Here is an 18,328-nt window from a genome sequence, read left to right on the forward strand (position 1 = left end):
GAGGCTTTGAAGTGCCTCTCCCTGGTCCCCAGAGTTGCCCTTAGGTGTGGCAGGGAGGAATATGTATACTGACACATCCACCCAGGAGCCACAGTAGTGCAGAGCAGCCAGTGCCCTTACTGCCAGGCCTCTAGAGTGAGCTAGATGCATTTCCACCCTGAAATACTTGTCCCCAGAGCACTTCCATACCCCATGCCCCAGTGCTCTTTTTTTACCACATCCAAATATTTTCTATCATGCCCTTCCACCTCCTGGATTCCTCCAGAAGAAAGTTTTGGCACATGTGTAGAGAGGGAGTCAGGTCACACTGCTGTCACAACTGTCAGGGTTGATGGGGTGGGCTGCAGGGTGTATCTGTCACACAGTTTGGGTTTAGCCTACGTCTGGCACTGAAAACTGGGCTAGTGCTGTCCTCCACAGTCCTAGTGTTGCAACTCTGCCTGTTCTCCAGCTCAGCTGCTCGGGACACCCATGAGTTCTGGGAAGGGCCATCCTCTCATACAAATAGCTGCAAGTTTCATTTCTCTTGGAAATGGAGGAGGCAACATCTTCTTGACTCTCCATATTGCCAACTCAAAGCATGATAATCATAAGCTAAAATTATTGTATTATAAATGGTTTTATTCCCTGAGTCTGTATAACACATAAATTTATTAATGTTTTCAGGCTTTCCTCTGCAACTAGAAAAGTTGCAAACAATTTTTTGAAAATTAAAGCTGAAATTCATTGGCAGTTCCTCCAACCTCACAGCTGAAGCTGTGAAAAAAACACGGAATGTCACAAGAATTGTAGTAAAACTTTAACTGTTAGTAACATAATTTTTTGTACATTTAGATTCTCCCTGATCCTGCACTGACTGTGCATATTTGACAAAATATGATCAGAAAGGATAAAAACAGTTATTACTGGGCTGCTTCCTAACAGCAAGCTTTCTACACAAAGTTTTTCTGTGTTCTAGGGCATCTTTTAATGGTTTCATGAGGTGTGTATAAATCTATATATGTATTTATGGAGCTGGATTGCATTCTTGCAAAACCACTGGCAAAATTCCCATGGAGTTTCAATGGAACAGGATCAGCCCTTTAATGTTTTAATAGTTTTCTGACTTCCTATTGGCTAAAGGACAAGCTACAGTAAGCAGACTTTTTGTGAAGTTTAGAGAAAATTCTCTCTGCCTTTAATCAGAAAAAACAAAACATAGTTGGAGTCCAGCAAGCCTAGACACTTTAGTAGACTTCCTTACTTATTTGTGAGAAGATTCATGAAACAGTTTGCACTCATAAAAGACGACATTTTTACTTTTTTTTTCACAGGACAGGGTGATATAATTGATCTATAGTAGAGTGAAAGGGCAGCATATTGGGGACAAATTTATTAGAATGGACATGCTGACACTTTTTGGTCTCTGTTCCAGCATGGGACTCTGGTCCAGAATATCTCCTGCACCTGCCAGCTCTGTCATTATATTGTTTCTAGTGAAACAGGTAAGCTAATTCAATAATTACTAATGGACAGTACAAAAGTGGATTCCTATCACATAAAGTTTTAACCTTCACAAACAACATGTTTGTTTCAAAAATATTTCTGACATAACAATTTATGTTTATTAAAAATTAGACTGAGAAGCTATAGAATTTTGTATTAGAACTCACTCTGACTAGGTAATTTATTACAATTTTCTTCTATTAATATTTGTTCATACAGTGAATAAATTGTGCTTACATCCGTTTATGCAATCTCTTTTTATACCAATATTGATGAGTACTGAATTATATTTATTTTTCAGTTTTCCTACCAGATATCAATACTATTACAAATCATGTCTATTTTCTTCTGGGTTTCCCCTGTTCTAAAACCAGCTTTGCTTTGTTTCTAGCACTATCTTTTAGCCTTTGACTTGTACAAGGGGTGAGCATTAAATCTCACATTTGTGAAATCTGGTGTTATTAGTTTAATTCTGCACCTCAGCTTCTTACAGAAGCGACTTCTACTTTTATTTCTTGTAGAGATCTACTAAACTATTCACTTTTTTTTTTTTAAATCTATAAAAAAGATCTGAAAGCTTACTTCTTTGTCTATATTTTCATATAATTTGGAAGAGTTTTAGGTATTTAATGACAAAATATCTCAGTGTAATTCACTTCAAGGAAATTTTCACTTATGTTTTTAATCATTATTATTTATTAATATCAACCTTGATTTTGATAAACTTAAAAAAAACCCTAAGATATAGTAAATTTCAATTCATCTGAATAAAATTCATATATAGGTTTAGGGTACATTTCTATGAAATAAGTGTACATGAGAATAAGTGTAATTGACAGGCTTACTTTAAACTGAAAGTAATAAGGTATTTCTATCCACTTGTCCTCCATTTAGCTGGGTTACTAAGGAAGTGGGTTTGCATGTGTATGTGCTGTAGAGACTGTAATTGTGTTCCTAGCTTTTTTAAGAAGAAAAAGTTACCAGGAGACACATATTCTGTTTTTTTTAATAGAAAATATTCCTAATGCTTTTGTATAATTCAAATTTAGAGCTTCTCTTGCATAAATGAATATAGAACTGAAAAAACTCTCAGGTTTGTGAGACACCTTAAATCTGTAGGACATCTCGATTAAAGCACTGGTTCCATCAATGCTAACAGAAAATTACTTCTGTGAGACCAAAACTTTACAAGACTATAAATCACAGTGAATTACTTTGTCATAGTGATTCTTGTAACTTGTTTAAAGAAATATGTGTTATATTTCTTCATATTCTATTTAATAAGAAAGAAAAATTTAAAGAATCACTATATCCATATTTTCTAGCAAAAACCTAGAAAAATCGATATGAAAAATACCAATCAGAATAAACCAGGATCATAGCTGAAAGAATAAGTAACTATTTAAGCTCTTATTTCTAGTTTATACCTAAATTGAAGGTTTTTTCTGTCCATAATAGTGTAGTCCAAATAAACAGAAACATTTCATTTCACTGTTAGCTTAGTATAAGAAATTTAAAGGGTGAAATCCTGATTTTACTGTGGTCAGTTATGAAAAAAAATAAATTTAAACCAGTCTGTTTGCAACCTTGGAGGTTTATTATTATAATCCATTGCCTAAGTGAGAGCTTCAGGCAGTGTTTTCTGCCACATCCAACATATTTTTAAACAGTGGTGTCATCTTGATGCAGTTTGTGGGCTCTGAGCAAACCAAATGAATTGAAAGACTCTTCCAGGGAAGTTTGATTAAATTTCAGTACAGGTGAACTTTGGTGCAAGCAGGGTGAGGTGATTCATTTGCTACCAGTGAAACTTCAGATAGCCTGAAGTGAAGAAATGTCCAGTGTAGGGCGAAAGTTCGTGGACTTTCTGAGCTTCTGTCTTGGACGTTGGAGTTTAATTTCTTCTGAGTTGGAAGTCCTGTTTAAATGCTAGTGGCTGAAACATAAACCTGAGATCCAAAGCCATGCTGAACTGCGTGTTGCCGCTCCTTGAGATCACGGTAAATTTACCTGAAAGTTTGTATTTCTACCACTGAGCATGCATTGTATCTAAATTTTGATAGCACTGAGTAGGCCAAAACTTAGATCATAATAAAACCTCACTGGGATCTGTAATCAGAGACCCATGTCAGATGCAGAGAGCAATTTGTCTGTTCTTCTCAGAACATACCCACAGGACTGGGCCTTCTCCCACATGTGCAAAAGCAGGAAAAGCCCCCGCAATCTCAGCAGTGATTGCTGTGCTCCTCACATTAAGCCAGCCTGCAGACCCTCCTCTTTCTGAGAGAATCTGTGCCCCTCTCTGAAGAATAATAGCAACATGGATGTAAGATACAGAGGCAAGCCTGTCTCTGATTTTTCTGTTGAATCCTTTTCACTTCGTTAAACAGACATACGACATCAAGATGTCCCACTTCCTTAATTTCCCCTTCCTTTTGAAGGCTAGTGCCTTATTCCCAGCCCACACAGTTTGCCTTCTCACTGGACAGTGAATAGCTCTCTAGTGCACTTAATGCAGAAGAGCCTTAACAGGATATCCCACTGCAGAAAACACTGAAGTCTTCTGCCTGGGGCACCTGCATCAATCTCTTTCAAGCCAAGAAGGGAAAGCAAGCTGATTTTCCTCATTCCAAGGCACTGTCAGCATTCTTCAGCCTTTCTCTATACATATGTCCTTATAGATTTTCCCCAGAGAGAGTGGAGACCACTGCAGACTGAATAGTCACGTACGAACAGCAAGCTTGCTTTTTTTAGCTACCCTTGGTAGTCCCTGTGTAAGTAGCTGATGGTCAATTCACAAGTTGCTGCCATTCAAGTCATCATGGTTTGCTGTTGAATAGCTGTTTATCATTTCTTTGATAAGATAAATCTATGGGGATTTCTTAGTCTTTTAGTTTAATGATTAAGGCCACTCCAGCACTTTCCTTACAACTTGCAAATTTATCTCCATATCCTTTGAGATATGACCATCGGAGTTAGTCATACTATCCAGGCAGAGTGGTACCAGGGACAAATACTACTCATTTATATTGTCTTGTACTCCTTTTCAACATCCTCCTTGGTATGTACAACTCCAGAAATGTCAATAGTCTCCTGTACTGCAACATTGTCTACAGGTGGCTCATGTCACTTCATTTCTAAAACTAAATATAAATTCTCAAAAAGTCCTGACATACATCCTCCAGCTGTGGCTTCTAGGAATAAAACGTTGCATTAGGTCTATCATGGTGCATGCTCTGCAGAGGAGTTCATGTTTCTTTGTGATCTAAATGGCCATTATTAACTGGTCATTGTCTGCTCACCTGTTAATTTCCAATCATCTGCACATTTTTGATTATTAATTTAAATAATTTTCTGTGTTCTTCTAATGATATTTCAAATTAATTTTTGAGGTCAGCTGACAGCTCTTAATTTTTTTGTCACGTGCAGCTCTGATTTTATATAGACTTGTTTTGTTTTTTTCATCAGAAAGTCTTATGGTAGAAAACCAAGCACCTCACAGATATTTACATCAATAATGACCAGGTATTGTCTATCTGACTCTGCCTGCAGCTTTGCAGAAATTGACAGTTACATAAGAAAGTGATGTGAAACTGTCATTTATGGCTAAACTGCTCCTCACTCTCATTGAGTGAGCTTCTTCTTGACTGTATGTCAACCTCGTCTCCAGGAACGGAACCAAACAAGCAGCCAGGTAGCCACTGTGAGGCTTTCCTTGTATTTCCTTGGCTGTTTAGTGCATCTGTTTATCAGAAACTGAAGTGTTATCCCTTAAATCAAGCAGTCTTTTCTACAAATGTATCATCTCCATGTCTTTGCCTCTTCAAATGAGGTTCACTGACCCCGGAGTGTCTGAAGAATATCCCCTGTCTCCGAGCATTTTGAGGCCTACATGAGGGAAATGTCAAGATGTTTTTTATTTTGGAAACACACATTCCTTTCTCATGACTGCTGTAAATATTCTCTCCTTATCTTGCAAGCCCATCAGAGGAAGAATAATTACAGTCTTTCTACTCCCTGGAATTTAAAGTACGGTGTCTGGAAATTATCTGAGAGACTAAAAGCAGACTATTGGGCAGGCAACATTTTACACAGCAAAAACATGCATGAAAGAATGGTCTCTCATAACAGCTAGCTAATAGTCTCCACTGTTATTGTTTTGAAAATAAATAAATATGATTTTCTTTATTTTTCAAAAAAACATAGGTTTAAAGAAAAAGATACAGGTGAAATTCACAGCCATACATTGTCCTGGTTATTTATCTCAACCCTTGGCACATCACCAAGCTCAGACAAGCTCAGGACAACCACACATGTATGAAAAGCAGTTTCCAAAAAGGGTCTAGTCCAGACAAAAGGAAATTGATTTTCTCTGGAAAGCTGAAAAACATCCTTTGGCATAAGGATTGTTGCTTTTTAGAAAATTTATATTTAGTCTGCTCTCCAAAATTTGGTCATTATAATTGGTAACATTTTCAACCAGTAGTGGATTTTTCATTTTTGGTGACTTATAGTGACAGTGTTCTTTGACTACTTGCCTGCCACCAGCCTCTCAAAGTCCTGGTTTCAGAAAATCAGCTGGTATATTACACAGAGACTGCTTAGGCTGATGTTCTTTTCCCTGGATAAATAATGATCAAGTCATAACGCTGATACTGAACTGTAAGCAGTATCTGGCATTATCCTTTCTCTACTGCTTTGCTCCTAATTGGGCATTTCTTCAACAGCCCAAATCTAACACATCACCAAGCAATTTTGCATTTAATTCTTCTATTTTTAGCCATTCCTTTCCTAAACCGTAATTATCAGCTATGGCCCTCTTAAAGGCCTCCGCAGTCAGAATGTTGTGTGATAAAGATGTGTCAGAAAGATGGATATTTACAGAGAGCACGTTAAAATATGAGAGTCCCCTCAAGACAGTTGCAACCCTTACATTGATAAGGTGTATGCCACAGATGTCCACCACATCCTAAACACAGTCACTATATATAAAATCATTATTAAAATCTGTCTATAGCTGGGAATTTTATTTTTTAACAGCAGAGCAGATTTTATATTAGGAGTAATTTTATCAGTGGAGACAAATTTAATTCTCTCCTCTGTGCTAGCAAGTGTTGATCTACATCCTTGATCTCATCCTTTCATGCTAACATCTAGGTCTCTTTCCTTTCTGCTTATCTGCTTCCCGGTGCCAAGGGAGTGACTCAAGGACAATATGTCCAAGCAGGGCTCCTAAGCCTCTTCTCTCATTCCCTTTCCAAACACCACTGACAATCCCCTCAACTGCTGTGTTCCTTCTGTGTGCTTCTGCAGCTGCCATCCATGTCTTATGAATGCAGCAGTCCTCTCCCATACAACCTGCCAGAATTTGTCCATCAGAGCAAGTGCCCATTTAGGCACCGACACACTTTTTTTTTTCATTTGTGTTCTCAGCCTGTCTTCACATGGAAAAGAAGAGAGTGAGTGATAGGTCTGGTAGGACCCTGTGGATTGAGGGTTAATTGTTCTTGCCTTTAGGAGCAGCTAACAGAAGCTTCCAGAACACAGTGCAGGCCAAAGAGAAAGAGCCAGAGCAAGGAGCCAGGAGCCCGCAGTGTAGGAGCAGCCAAGAGGAGAAGGCAGCTCTTGTAATCATGGGATGGTTGATTTCCAGACACCAGAGGGGACTCCGCAGAATCTGCTGTCCTTAGACTGACTAAATCCAAAGTTGAGCCTGTCTTCAAGGCTACACTAGTAAAAGGGAGATTGTTCTTGAAGTGCTTTTATTTCTATTCTCTCTAAACAGATCACATCAACGCAATTATTCCAGATGATATTCTTTCCAGAAATCTAGCTCTTTAGAATTTAAAGGAATTCTTGATCCCTGGGGTCATCACTATAACAGTAAGGCCTATGCAAAACCAGCTTTGAAAGTATCTAAAACAAAAAAAAAAGAGAAAAGAAAAGAAATGTACCTAGAAAAGCTCAGGACATAAAAATCCATTTGTGTGAGATGTTTTATATGGAGAAAATTTTGGCCTGGATAAAAATAATGCTCCATTTCACTACGTGAGAGGTCTTGAGGGCAAAGACTCTCCTCCCCTATGGATGTAAGAGGACAGCAAAACTGAACCCTGTCCAGGCAAAAAGGACAACATAGTTGGTGTAGATGGCCACGTAAAACAAAGATTTACAACCGTGTTTTCTCAAAAAAAAAAAGTGCAAAAGAAAAATGTCTATGGCACAGTTGTAACTGTTGGAGAAAGAAGTGATCTTTGAAGTGCTGGGCAGGAGCACAGAATGCACAGGAGAAAAGGTCTTAGTAGCTAAATAGTATTGCTTATTCATGACTTTTTTATTCAATTTTTTACTGTACTACTCAACCAGGTGTGCCTGATTATCTTTAAAAATACTCTAAAAATAAACAGCTCTCAAAATTATCATCAATCAGATTCCTAAATAAATCTAGCGGAAACATAAATACATGAGAAGTATTAGCTGACCTTACATAAATTGACTTTAAAAAGCCTGGAAAGACTGTAAAATTTGTGAAGATAAGCACCCATTTTCTACAGCGGAGGAATGAAATTTCAATATTTTTGGTGCACTCTCACAGGTCCTAGCAATTAAATATCTGTGTGGACTTTTTAAAAGGGACTTTACATAAATTGATTAGATTTTTATGGTAATATAGCACCACGGCAATACATTTCTTGCTCAGGCAAAGACAGCAACAGAAGAAATATCACTAATAGTTTCTTGGAGAAGGAAGAGGACTCTCTTTACCTCCCCGCTTACCTACCGTTCCTGCATTCTCCTCTTCTCTCCTCTCTCCTCTTCTCTCCTCTCCTCTTAAATTTCTTATAATGGAAAGAAACTTGTCATTAAAAGACCACAAGGTTCTAACTGATTTTCCTCATGTTCAGTATTTTCACTCACAGGCCAAAGGATCTCTGCTGGAAAAAACCACTACTGGATGGAACAAATATAAACAAGAATGCTTGAAAATGCTGCAGGAATCAACTGTAGATACTGGTAAGGAAGCAAAGAGCACAATAAAGCAACGTGTTAAGTAACATTGATGAATATGTAAATATTTTTTATTTACTTTGCAGAAGTGTGTGTCTGTTTATAAGTTCTAAATGTGGAACAATCAGCTGTAATGAGACATGCAAACATGCGATCATGAAGTTAATGGCTCTCTTTGTCCTGAAATATATTAGGTTCCTATATGTAAAAACAGATGATATACAGAAATGAACCATTGAACAGCTGGTGCTGAGCTACCACCATGGTGCAGCACTGAATGCTTGGTCAAGAGGTAGCTGCTACCCATTATTGGTAAGAACCACGTCCTTTGGATGAAGGAGACCAGTTTTCGCTTCCCTTTTCAGCCTGAAGGAAGTCAAACCCATATTCCTGGAAATTATGCTAACCACAGGAGAAGAGACCATCCAAGGAAAAGAAGATGTCTCCCATTTCTATACTTTAGAAACTGAGCGATGGCAGACAAAAACCCAAAACACACGAGGCAAGACAGGGTCTGGTTTCTGCCTAGTCAAGGCAGCTGGTGAGCTGCTCTCTTCTCACAGGACTGCTTATGCATTATGTGATACAGTCATAAGGTTAGGAATCTAAGACACAGAGACCAGGTTGCCCCGTGTTCACCTGGCACTTACAACCATTAGCTTGAAGTCCCTTATTTATTCTCCTGCCTCTATGGCTTTTGGATTCTTGGTTGAAGAGCATAGCTTCAGAGGACAGTGTTTTCTCCTGCAAAGTGGAAGAGGGAGGAACTGAGTCCACACCTCCTACCTCTGCTCTAAGTTTTATGCTGTTTGGCAAAAGGGGAGCTTATAATCTGTGATTATTTCACTCTTAAAAGTATAAACTCTGCTCAGCTAGATGTCTGTCTTGAGGAAAGGATGACACAGGCTTGGTTTGAGTAGTTGGAGAAGAGGTGCTGGAAGAGAGGTGAATGCAGTCACCAAGGAAAGATTAAGTGTGAAACCATGCTCTATGTTTTGTACTCCCTGGCTATAGGCAGGTCTCTGCTCCTGTGTGCAAGTGATATGCTCATGGTCATCTTGCTTGGTGGCTACCTCACCCCATCAACTGCACAGGTAGACTCCAGGATGATATTATGAACTCTGACTCACTTTGCTAGTGGCAGAAAGCTGCATTTATGACATTGCAGTGTGCAGCTTTGTCGGCCAGACCATGGTCTGATTAAGATCAATGTGTGTATTCAAAGATCAATGTGTGTATTCAAAATGCATTTAGCAGTTGGAAATCAATCCAAAGCATTGGCCTGGGAATTTAAAACAGCAGAAAAAAAAGGAAAAAAACAGAGGTTTTCAAGCCTAAATTATTTAATATTTTATGTTTTAAAGTTCCTTAAACTTTTCCCAAAATATTGAAATCTCTAACTTTCACAGGCCTTTGAAAAGCAAAAGGGAAAATATACCCTGTGAGTCAAGGAAAATATTTTTAGTGATCACATTCAATAGCAGGCTTTCTCTTCTTTCAACTGAATTGGGAGTTGCAGTTCTGCTTCATCATGGCAGCATGTTGAAGGAATGAATCCTCATGCTCTCCAGCCTTCATCACTGACCTGCTCCAGAGGCAGCTGCAGCTCCTGGCAGCTGCAACAGCGTGAGTTAATTGCCTTAGCTTACGCTGTGAAGCTGTAACAGCTGGGGAAGAAAAGCAAGACCCCATTCTCACTTCTGATCCCCATCTTCATCAAGAACTTGGTTCAGCTCTCATAGTATACATGGGGCAGGAAATGCCCACGCATTCCTCCTGAGCTTTAGAGTGTGCTTAAAAGAAAAAAAGAAGCATACCATCTATGCAAAGGCGGCCAAATACCCATTGAGGATGGGCATGCAGAGATGCAGTCAGGAGCTAAGGCTTATCTAGAACTGAAATTGTCCAAAGATGTCAAGAACAACAACATATGTGAGCAGATGCACAGAGAAGACAAAGACTCATTACTAAACAGGGCAGGGAAAGTATTCACTAATAAAGGAGGACCCAGAAAACTAGAGGCCCATTAGTCTTACTTCAATCTCTGGGAAAGTAATGGAACGAGCCCTCCTACAAACTGTTACTAACTAAATGAAGCAGGTGATCGGGAAAAGCCAGCATGGATTTACCAAAAGCAAATCATGCCTGACTAACCTGAGCACCTTCTACATCTGCTGTTGACATGGGGAGAGCAGTGGATGTTGTTTACCTGGACTTATGGAAAGCATTTGACACTGCTTCCCACAGCCTTCTCCTGGACAAACTGGCAAGGTACAGATTGGATGGAAGGTTGCGAGATGGGTAGCAAACTGGCTAACAGGCCACACTCAAACAGTAGTGAAAAATGGTTTTGACTCAGGTTGACAGCCTGTCACAAGTGGGGCCCCCCCAGGGCATTTTTAAAGAACCCTCACCAAGTTTGCTGATGACACCAAACTGAGTGGTGAGGTGGACACATCAGAAGGCAGAGCCATCTTACAGAGAGACCTGGACAGGCTGGAAGAGTGGGCTAGCAAGAACTGTATGAAGTTTAACAAAGACATAACCAAAGAGCTCAGTACAGGCTAGGATCTGTGTGGCTCAGAAGCAGCCTTGCTGAAAGGGACCTGGGGGTCCTGGTGGACAACAAGGTGAACATAAGTCAGCAGTGCACCACTGCTTCAGCAAAACCAAATTGGATCCGGGGCTACATCTGCAGGGGCATTACTAGCAGAGATAGAGAAGTGATCATTCCACTCCACTCAGCGCTTGTCAGGCCGCCTGTGGAGTACTGTGTCCTGTTCTGGTCCCTACAATTCAAGAAAGACACGGACAGACTGGAGAGGGTCCAAAGGAGGGTCATGGAGATGGTCGAAGGGCTGGAGAACCTGCCGTATGAGGAAAGACTGAAGGATTTAGGTCTTTTCACCCTGGAGAACAGAAGGTGCAGGGGGGACCTCATCAAAGTAAAAGGCAGGTACAAAGAGGCTCTCTCTTCACAAAGAGCCACATGGAGAGAACAAGGGGCAATGAGTACAAGTTGCACGGGGAGAGGTTTCTTCTTGATGTAAGAAAGGATTTTTTACAGTGAGAACAATCATTCACTGTAACAAGACTCACCAAGAATGTGGTGGAGTCCCCATCACTGGAGGTTTTCAAGATGCGATTGAACAGGGTGCTAGATAATCTCATCTAGGCTCCCTTTCCCATGAAAGATTGGACCAGATGATCTTTCGAGGTCGCTTCCAACCTGGGCTGTTCTATGATTCCATGGTGTTTCAGGAAAGCATGCTAACCAGTGGGCCACTAGTGGTGCTGAAGGAGATAGGATAACCCTTGTTCAAGTTGAGCCAGTATGTATCCAGCAGTGACAGCTGGGGAAAAATAGGAGTTCCAGTCCCAGTTCTCCGTGATGTTTATGTATTTTTTATGGGCAGGCACTGGATGAAAACAGGAGTAATCTGGGATGTGGAACTTGTGCCTTCCACTCTCTGGGGACATGGAGACTCTGGATTCAGCTTCCACCAACTTACAAGAGGGTAATAAAGATTATATGAATAATGCCCTGGAGTATTCTTCTAGTCATTACCAGGCAAAAGGGGAAAACCATCAAAAATGTTTAAAGCCAGTTCTGCCAGTATGCATTTCCTTGCTGAGAACTTAGAATCTGGGAATCTCCATAGTTTAGGGACTTGCATGGATGACACATCATTTCTGAGTCCTAAGCAGTTAGAGGTAGGAAAACCAGGCAGTTACCTCTGTCAAAACTGTTATGCTTCTAGTACAACACAGTGTCAATTTGAGCACATAATGAAATGTCTGTCAGCAGTATGATGCATCTGGACTGTCTCAGGCCCCCAGAAACCGAGGTAGGCAGGTTTTGGATTTATTCCCTTGGAAGCAAGCAACTAACTCTTCTGGTTACCGTGCAGGATGTTACCATGTAGGAGCGTCACTGTACTAAGAGCACATGCAGGAAGGATCAGGGTGTCACTCAGCTGAAGCATTCAGTTATCTAATTCTTCACTGTCCACTTCATGCTAGATTTTTACGTGATGATAAAATAATACTTGTTGCTAGATGCTGACAATCTAATTATATGTTTTCCTTCTATATTGTGTAAATCTTTATCTGACTTCAAGGTTTCAAAGGTGAATGACCAGAAGTCAGAACAATACTAATGAAGATATGCAGTAGCAATGTTAAGCAGACTTTCTCAGAAAGAAAGGTGTATTTTTGACAGGGGGTCATCATAACAGCATGTACGGTCAGTATAATAACAACGCTGAGTTACTCTTACCTCCAATAAAATCCACCTTTGAGGAAGTCTGATCATCTCTAGGCATGTGCTTGCTGGTAGTAGGACACAAGTACCAAGAAAAGTATGATCTCACTCCCAGAGTTTTGTTTTTTATTGTCCTTTGACATTTTGGAAATGCTACGCTTTTCTCTTTTTTCTTTTTTCTTTTCTTTTCTTTTCTTTTCTTTTCTTTTCTTTTCTTTTCTTTTCTTTTCTTTTCTTTTCTTTTCTTTTCTTTTCTTTTCTTTTCTTTTCTTTTCTTTTTCTTTTTTCTTTTCTTTTCTTTTCTTTTCTTTTTTCTTTTCTTTTCTTTTCTTTTCTTTTCTTTTTTCTTTTTCTTTTCTTTTCTTTTCTTTTCTTTTCTTTTCTTTTCTTTTCTTTTCTTTTCTTTTCTTTTCTTTTCTTTTCTTTTCTTTTCTTTTCTTTTCTTTTTTCTTTTCTTTTCTTTTTTCTTTTCTTTTCTTTTTTCTTTTCTTTTCTTTTCTTTTCTTTTCTTTTTTCTTTTTCTTTTCTTTTCTTTTCTTTTCTTTTCTTTTCTTTTCTTTTCTTTTCTTTTCTTTTCTTTTCTTTTCTTTTCTTTTCTTTTCTTTTCTTTTCTTTTCTTTTCTTTTCTTTTCTTTTTTCTTTTCCTTTCCTTTCCTTTCCTTTCCTTTCCTTTCCTTTCCTTTCCTTTCCTTTCCTTTCCTTTCCTTTCCTTTCCTTTCCTTTCCTTTCCTTTCCTTTCCTTTCCTTTCCTTTCCTTTCCTTTCCTTCCCTTCCCTTCCCTTCCCTTCCCTTCCCTTCCCTTTCCATCTTGTCTTGTCTTGTCTTGTCTTGTCTTGTTTTTCTTGTCTTGTCTTTCATTCTCTTGTCTTTTCTTGTCTTTTTCTGCTTACTTTGTCTGTGGGAAATAAGGAAGGAGAAAACACAGAAAGGCCAGACAAAGAAGGTGCCATAAATTACAGACTATGTGACTGCACTCAGAGAGGCAAGAAGACAGAATGATGAGGATTGCAGAGGGGCAAAAGTTTTTATGGAAAGCAAGGGAAGCAAAGCACAGATCAGCCCAGCCAGTACACCTGCAAGATAGCTTACAACTAAAACTGACAAGAAAGAAAGAGAAACAGTACTGAGAAGCCAGAGATCAATGGCCTGTGGTGAAAACCTGGTGTGCAAAAACCCTTAGCACGATGCAAAAGAAGAGTGTACTGTGGTGGGAAGGCAGAGAATGGTGGCAATTAGAACTAAGCTGGATGACCCAAGAGGCCAAAAGCAGTGACACGTGGCAAGATATTAGAGGGCAATAGTTTGTAGCAGGTGATCAGGAGAACTACAAGGACTCAGAACTCCAGTTTTCATGAAATGGAGAAAAAACTATTTTTCTCCTTGCAGCCTGCCCAATCCACACTTGAACAATCCTTCATCAGATGTCGGGGAAAGGAACAATAAAAATGCAGCTATAAATGTTACAACTGCACAGGTCATAAGGCAGATGCGGCCACAGATAGTCAACCTCAAAGATACAAGGGAATTACTAAGAATGCACATACTGTGCTCTGTATTTTAGCAGAAGCACACCAAAAAGATGCTGGTAAGATAGCACACAGCTATCTTTGTTGCTTCCTGTATTCTTCTTCCCACACAAGTTTCTCAAAGTATTGCTAAGCATTTCGGAAAAAAAAGCAAGATATACTCTCCTAGCTTTGGATGAGCAAAAGCATTAAAGTTAAGAGAGGAGAACTTCAGCTTATCCTAGAAAAAAGACAGAAACTAACCAAGAGACTAGTGCAGCCATAAATGCATTTTACTTTATCTTACTGTAACCTGACTGCACCATTTCAATTCTGCATTTTCAAATGTTTTATCTTAACTTTAAGTCCTGTGAGTGATGTGATACCTGTGAAGCTTAAAACTGAGTTAGTCTGAAACATTACCAGCTCCCTAACCTCTATTACCCGAAGACTAAGAGGAGTCACTATCTGAGAAGGTGGCAGTGGTCTGAGCTGAGAATCAGTGTCACAGGTGTCATGAAAGGTGGAATATCTTCCATTTACCAGCAAAAAGTCTGTGGTGTGTACCAAAAACAGTCAGTGAGAGCACAGCTGGAATCTGTCTGTTACCTTTGGAAATAGAGGCCTCAGGATAATTTTGAGCAATACCCTTATCTCATAATGAAGCATGTAAAACCTGCTGCTGTTGTGTAGATCCAGGGAAGAAGGGTAGCAGCCATTTCTGCACTGTGCAAAGAGCATTGCACAGTGAATGCACAAAGTTTATCTACTACATCTTGTAAATACTCTGGAGTAGCTTGTAGGTTACCTGGAACAGTATACAATGGTTTTCATGATTGTCCACTGTCTGAACAGCTTTTTGTTAAACTTCTATTTGCTTCTCTCCCCAGGAATACATTGTAATGGGACATTTGACCAATTTGTTTGCTGGCCTTACTCACCCCCAGGAAATGTCTCTGTTCCTTGTCCTTCATATTTGCCATGGTTCGAAAACGGTAATGTGATAGTGGTAACTTCTCTTCGAGTTTATGCTGGGAATCCAGCTAAAGGATAGATGGTGCTGGTCTCTCTTGTCCCAGTGTCCTTTGAAGTGTCTGAGGGCTTTCTTGTCTCACCTCTTTTCACCTCTTTTCTGAATTGAGGCACAAAATTTTTGTCGATGTTTAATTATTTACTCTTTCTCTCCATCTGTGCTTGTTACAGCTCTATGTTGTCTGCTATAAAGCAACATTTCCAAGATCATGTATCCGAACTGCCAGGTCTTTATTAGCAGTAACAGTTTTGGGGTTCAGCTTCTGAGGTTCAACTTCTGGGGTCCCCACTGACCCCAGACATGAAGCTCTCTCCCAGAAAATTGAAATAGCCAAACAAAGCAGCGCTCCAAGCAGTCAGCCCTCCAGTAGGACATACTGCACCACCAGCAAGTGGTGTGGTGAAAAAAACAAGCTTTCCAAGCAGCCTTTTCCTGGAGGGAGTGGAGCAGGGAGGCTCTCAGGAAGGGAAAAAGAATAACATCTGCAGGAGCAAAACTGTCTAAAAGCAAACAACATTCCCTTTCTCCTAAAGAAATGAAAGGACATTTCTACCACTGCAGCCTAGCATTTCTGAATCCTGCTACATAGCCTTTCTTTGCTACATGTGGCTTTCTGAGCTGCATTTCTAATATGACTTGGAAGGACCAATTGTGTCTGAGTCCTGTAGTTTATGGGAGACTACTACAGGCTGCTTATCCTAGCTTTCTCCAGTCTACTCCACACATGGTTTGGTCTGTAATGTCATCATTCATTCTTTTTTGTGCTGCTAAACAAAAAGAGACCCACCTTCTATCTAATCTCTCAAACAACTGCTTCTGACAAGCATTTAGAACAAATTCAGCTCTTCATAATAAACATAAAAGCATCTTCCTTCCCTCTATGTAACGGAGAATCTTTTTTTTTTTCTTCTTCTGTCTAAATTTCTACAAAAGCAAGATGTAAGGTTTGCACCAGGTTATGAAGCTTTTAATTGTGTTCACAGTGTGGAACACAGTGGGGCTGCTGTTTTACCATACCATCTGGCATTCTCATCCATGCCATAGCACCTTAGGAGAAGAAGCATTAGAGACAGCTCAGCTGTCTGTTTGTTAGATACTTTGTGGGACTAGGGTTAGGGTTGCTTTTGGTCCCCATTGCTTGTCCCATTTCCAAGGCACAGCTGTTTTGGGACATCGGTGGACTCGGAGCAGAAATGCTTGGAAGCTTGAGGTAAATTTACTGTGGTTTATCATCATTGCCAAGCCTGAGCACTGAAAAATTAGGGTAGTCTAGAAATGAGATTTCTGATCACATTTCATAGATGCCTTCAGATTTTTTTCAGTGTCTAGTCTCCATCACAGCTCTTGCTCCATCACAGTGCTCTCAAAGCAGTTCTCTCAGTTCCAGTTATCCTAAACAAAATGAGATATTCTTGTTGCTGCTGCAGTCCTTAAACACTTTCTAATTCAAAAATGAATGAAAAACCTCAGGTCTGATTAGAAATAAATGGAAGGCAGCTGTTGAGGAAAACATCAAACAAACATCAGCCAGGGTCCCCATACCATTCTTCTGATGTTATGGGCAAATTTTTAATTAGTATAAACTAGGACAATGCAGTGAAAGCCAAGAAAGCTTCACCAGTTCACACCACCTGCTGATCAGGCCCCAAAGCACGTAAATAAAACACCAGCCACAGGTATTTCAGAGAAAGGTCATTCCCTAATGAAACCATACTCTTTCTCCTACAATTTTGACTGCACAGCCTGGGCAATGTGCTACCCACACTTCATGAAACTTATGAGCTTAATGAGGAAAAAGGAATAAAGTGAGATGTAGGCTTTTCTTTTGAATGTAGTAACTACGTATTTTTTGTAAATACCAGGTACATTCTGGGAATTTATTTCTGCTAGATTACATTCCTACTTTGTCCCATGTAAATATGAAAAATGTATTGTCAAAGACAAAAAGAAAAGTGGTTTTTATTCCTTTTTTGAGTGGGAGCGGGGTGGTATCTATTGCTGTGGTGTAAGGGAGAAATCTTTAAAATGTGTATGAAAAATGAAATCTTTATTTTGATCTTTCAGACTAAACCTCTGTTTACTTTCAGGAAGTGTAGGAAATGTATACAGAGTCTGCTTGGATGAAGGGACTTGGCAAACGAAGGAAAACTCCACAGACATTTGGCGTGATAGTTCAGAATGTTCTGAGAAAAATAATTTAAAAAAAAATGTAAGTATGCTTTATATTATGGTTTAATACTTTAATCTTCTTAATCTCTTCTTGAGTAACTGATAAAACATTTCCACTGAATACCTGCAAAAGATGTTCAGATTTCATTTAGATTACCAAATGGAAACCTGTTATTTTATTTAAAAGGATTGGAGGAGGAAAGATTAAGGAGGGGAATTCCTGCTTTAGATGCCACAAATTATTTTCTGTGCAGAGTCCAGTGTTCACATGTGCTGAATTTCTCCTAATAAAATTGAAAAAGACTGCAACCTGACAAGCAAATAACTTAAATTCAAAGTATCCCATCGTCTGCCCCAAATCGCTGTAGTCTGCCAAGGCCAGACAACTTCATTCCCTGTCGTTTCCTAAGCCTTTTAGCATTTAATGAGGACCGTTAACTGGTCCTTTCAAATTTAGCTAGTCACAGACTGGAGGATCATAATGCAAATGCCATCCTTCCCGGTCTGATACAGCATGCAGCCCAAGCGTTGGGCTTTGTCAGCAGGGGGGAATGGCTGTCCCGAGCTGAATAAAGAGCAAACTAGATACTCTCACCTCATCAGCACTCAGCTCTTTGTACTGAAGATAAAATGAAAACAATTACTGATCAGGTCTCGTTTGTGAAGCTGGGAATCACACTCTTGCTCTGTATCTGCAAAGAAGCCTGACTCTTGTTCTCTGAGAGAAGGCAGTTTGAAACCGAGCAAGCTCACTTCCACCACCCGAGTTAGGTTTAAGGTAAAGGACAGTTCAAGCAGTGAAACAGGGATCTTATCCTATTGCCTGCTTGCACAACTGAGAAATGACTTGCAATGAATGCAGCA

At 39.6% G+C, this 18,328-nt stretch overlaps 1 protein-coding gene across 1 annotated transcript in view; it reads left to right on the forward strand.

Annotated features, from left to right (window-relative positions):
- Positions 1-1,379: 1,379 nt before the first annotated feature.
- Positions 1,380-18,328, forward strand: part of GLP2R (glucagon like peptide 2 receptor) — a 45,539-nt gene continuing 28,590 nt past the window's right edge. The window contains exons 1-4 of the mRNA XM_075169736.1: positions 1,380-1,484; positions 8,406-8,499; positions 15,153-15,257; positions 17,383-17,508. Of these exons, the coding sequence (XP_075025837.1) occupies positions 1,380-1,484; positions 8,406-8,499; positions 15,153-15,257; positions 17,383-17,508 (430 nt within the window). The remainder of the gene's footprint in view (positions 1,485-8,405; positions 8,500-15,152; positions 15,258-17,382; positions 17,509-18,328) is intronic.

The sequence above is a fragment of the Calonectris borealis genome, chromosome 20, assembly GCF_964195595.1.
Source record: "Calonectris borealis chromosome 20, bCalBor7.hap1.2, whole genome shotgun sequence".
Lineage (NCBI taxonomy): Eukaryota > Metazoa > Chordata > Aves > Procellariiformes > Procellariidae > Calonectris > Calonectris borealis.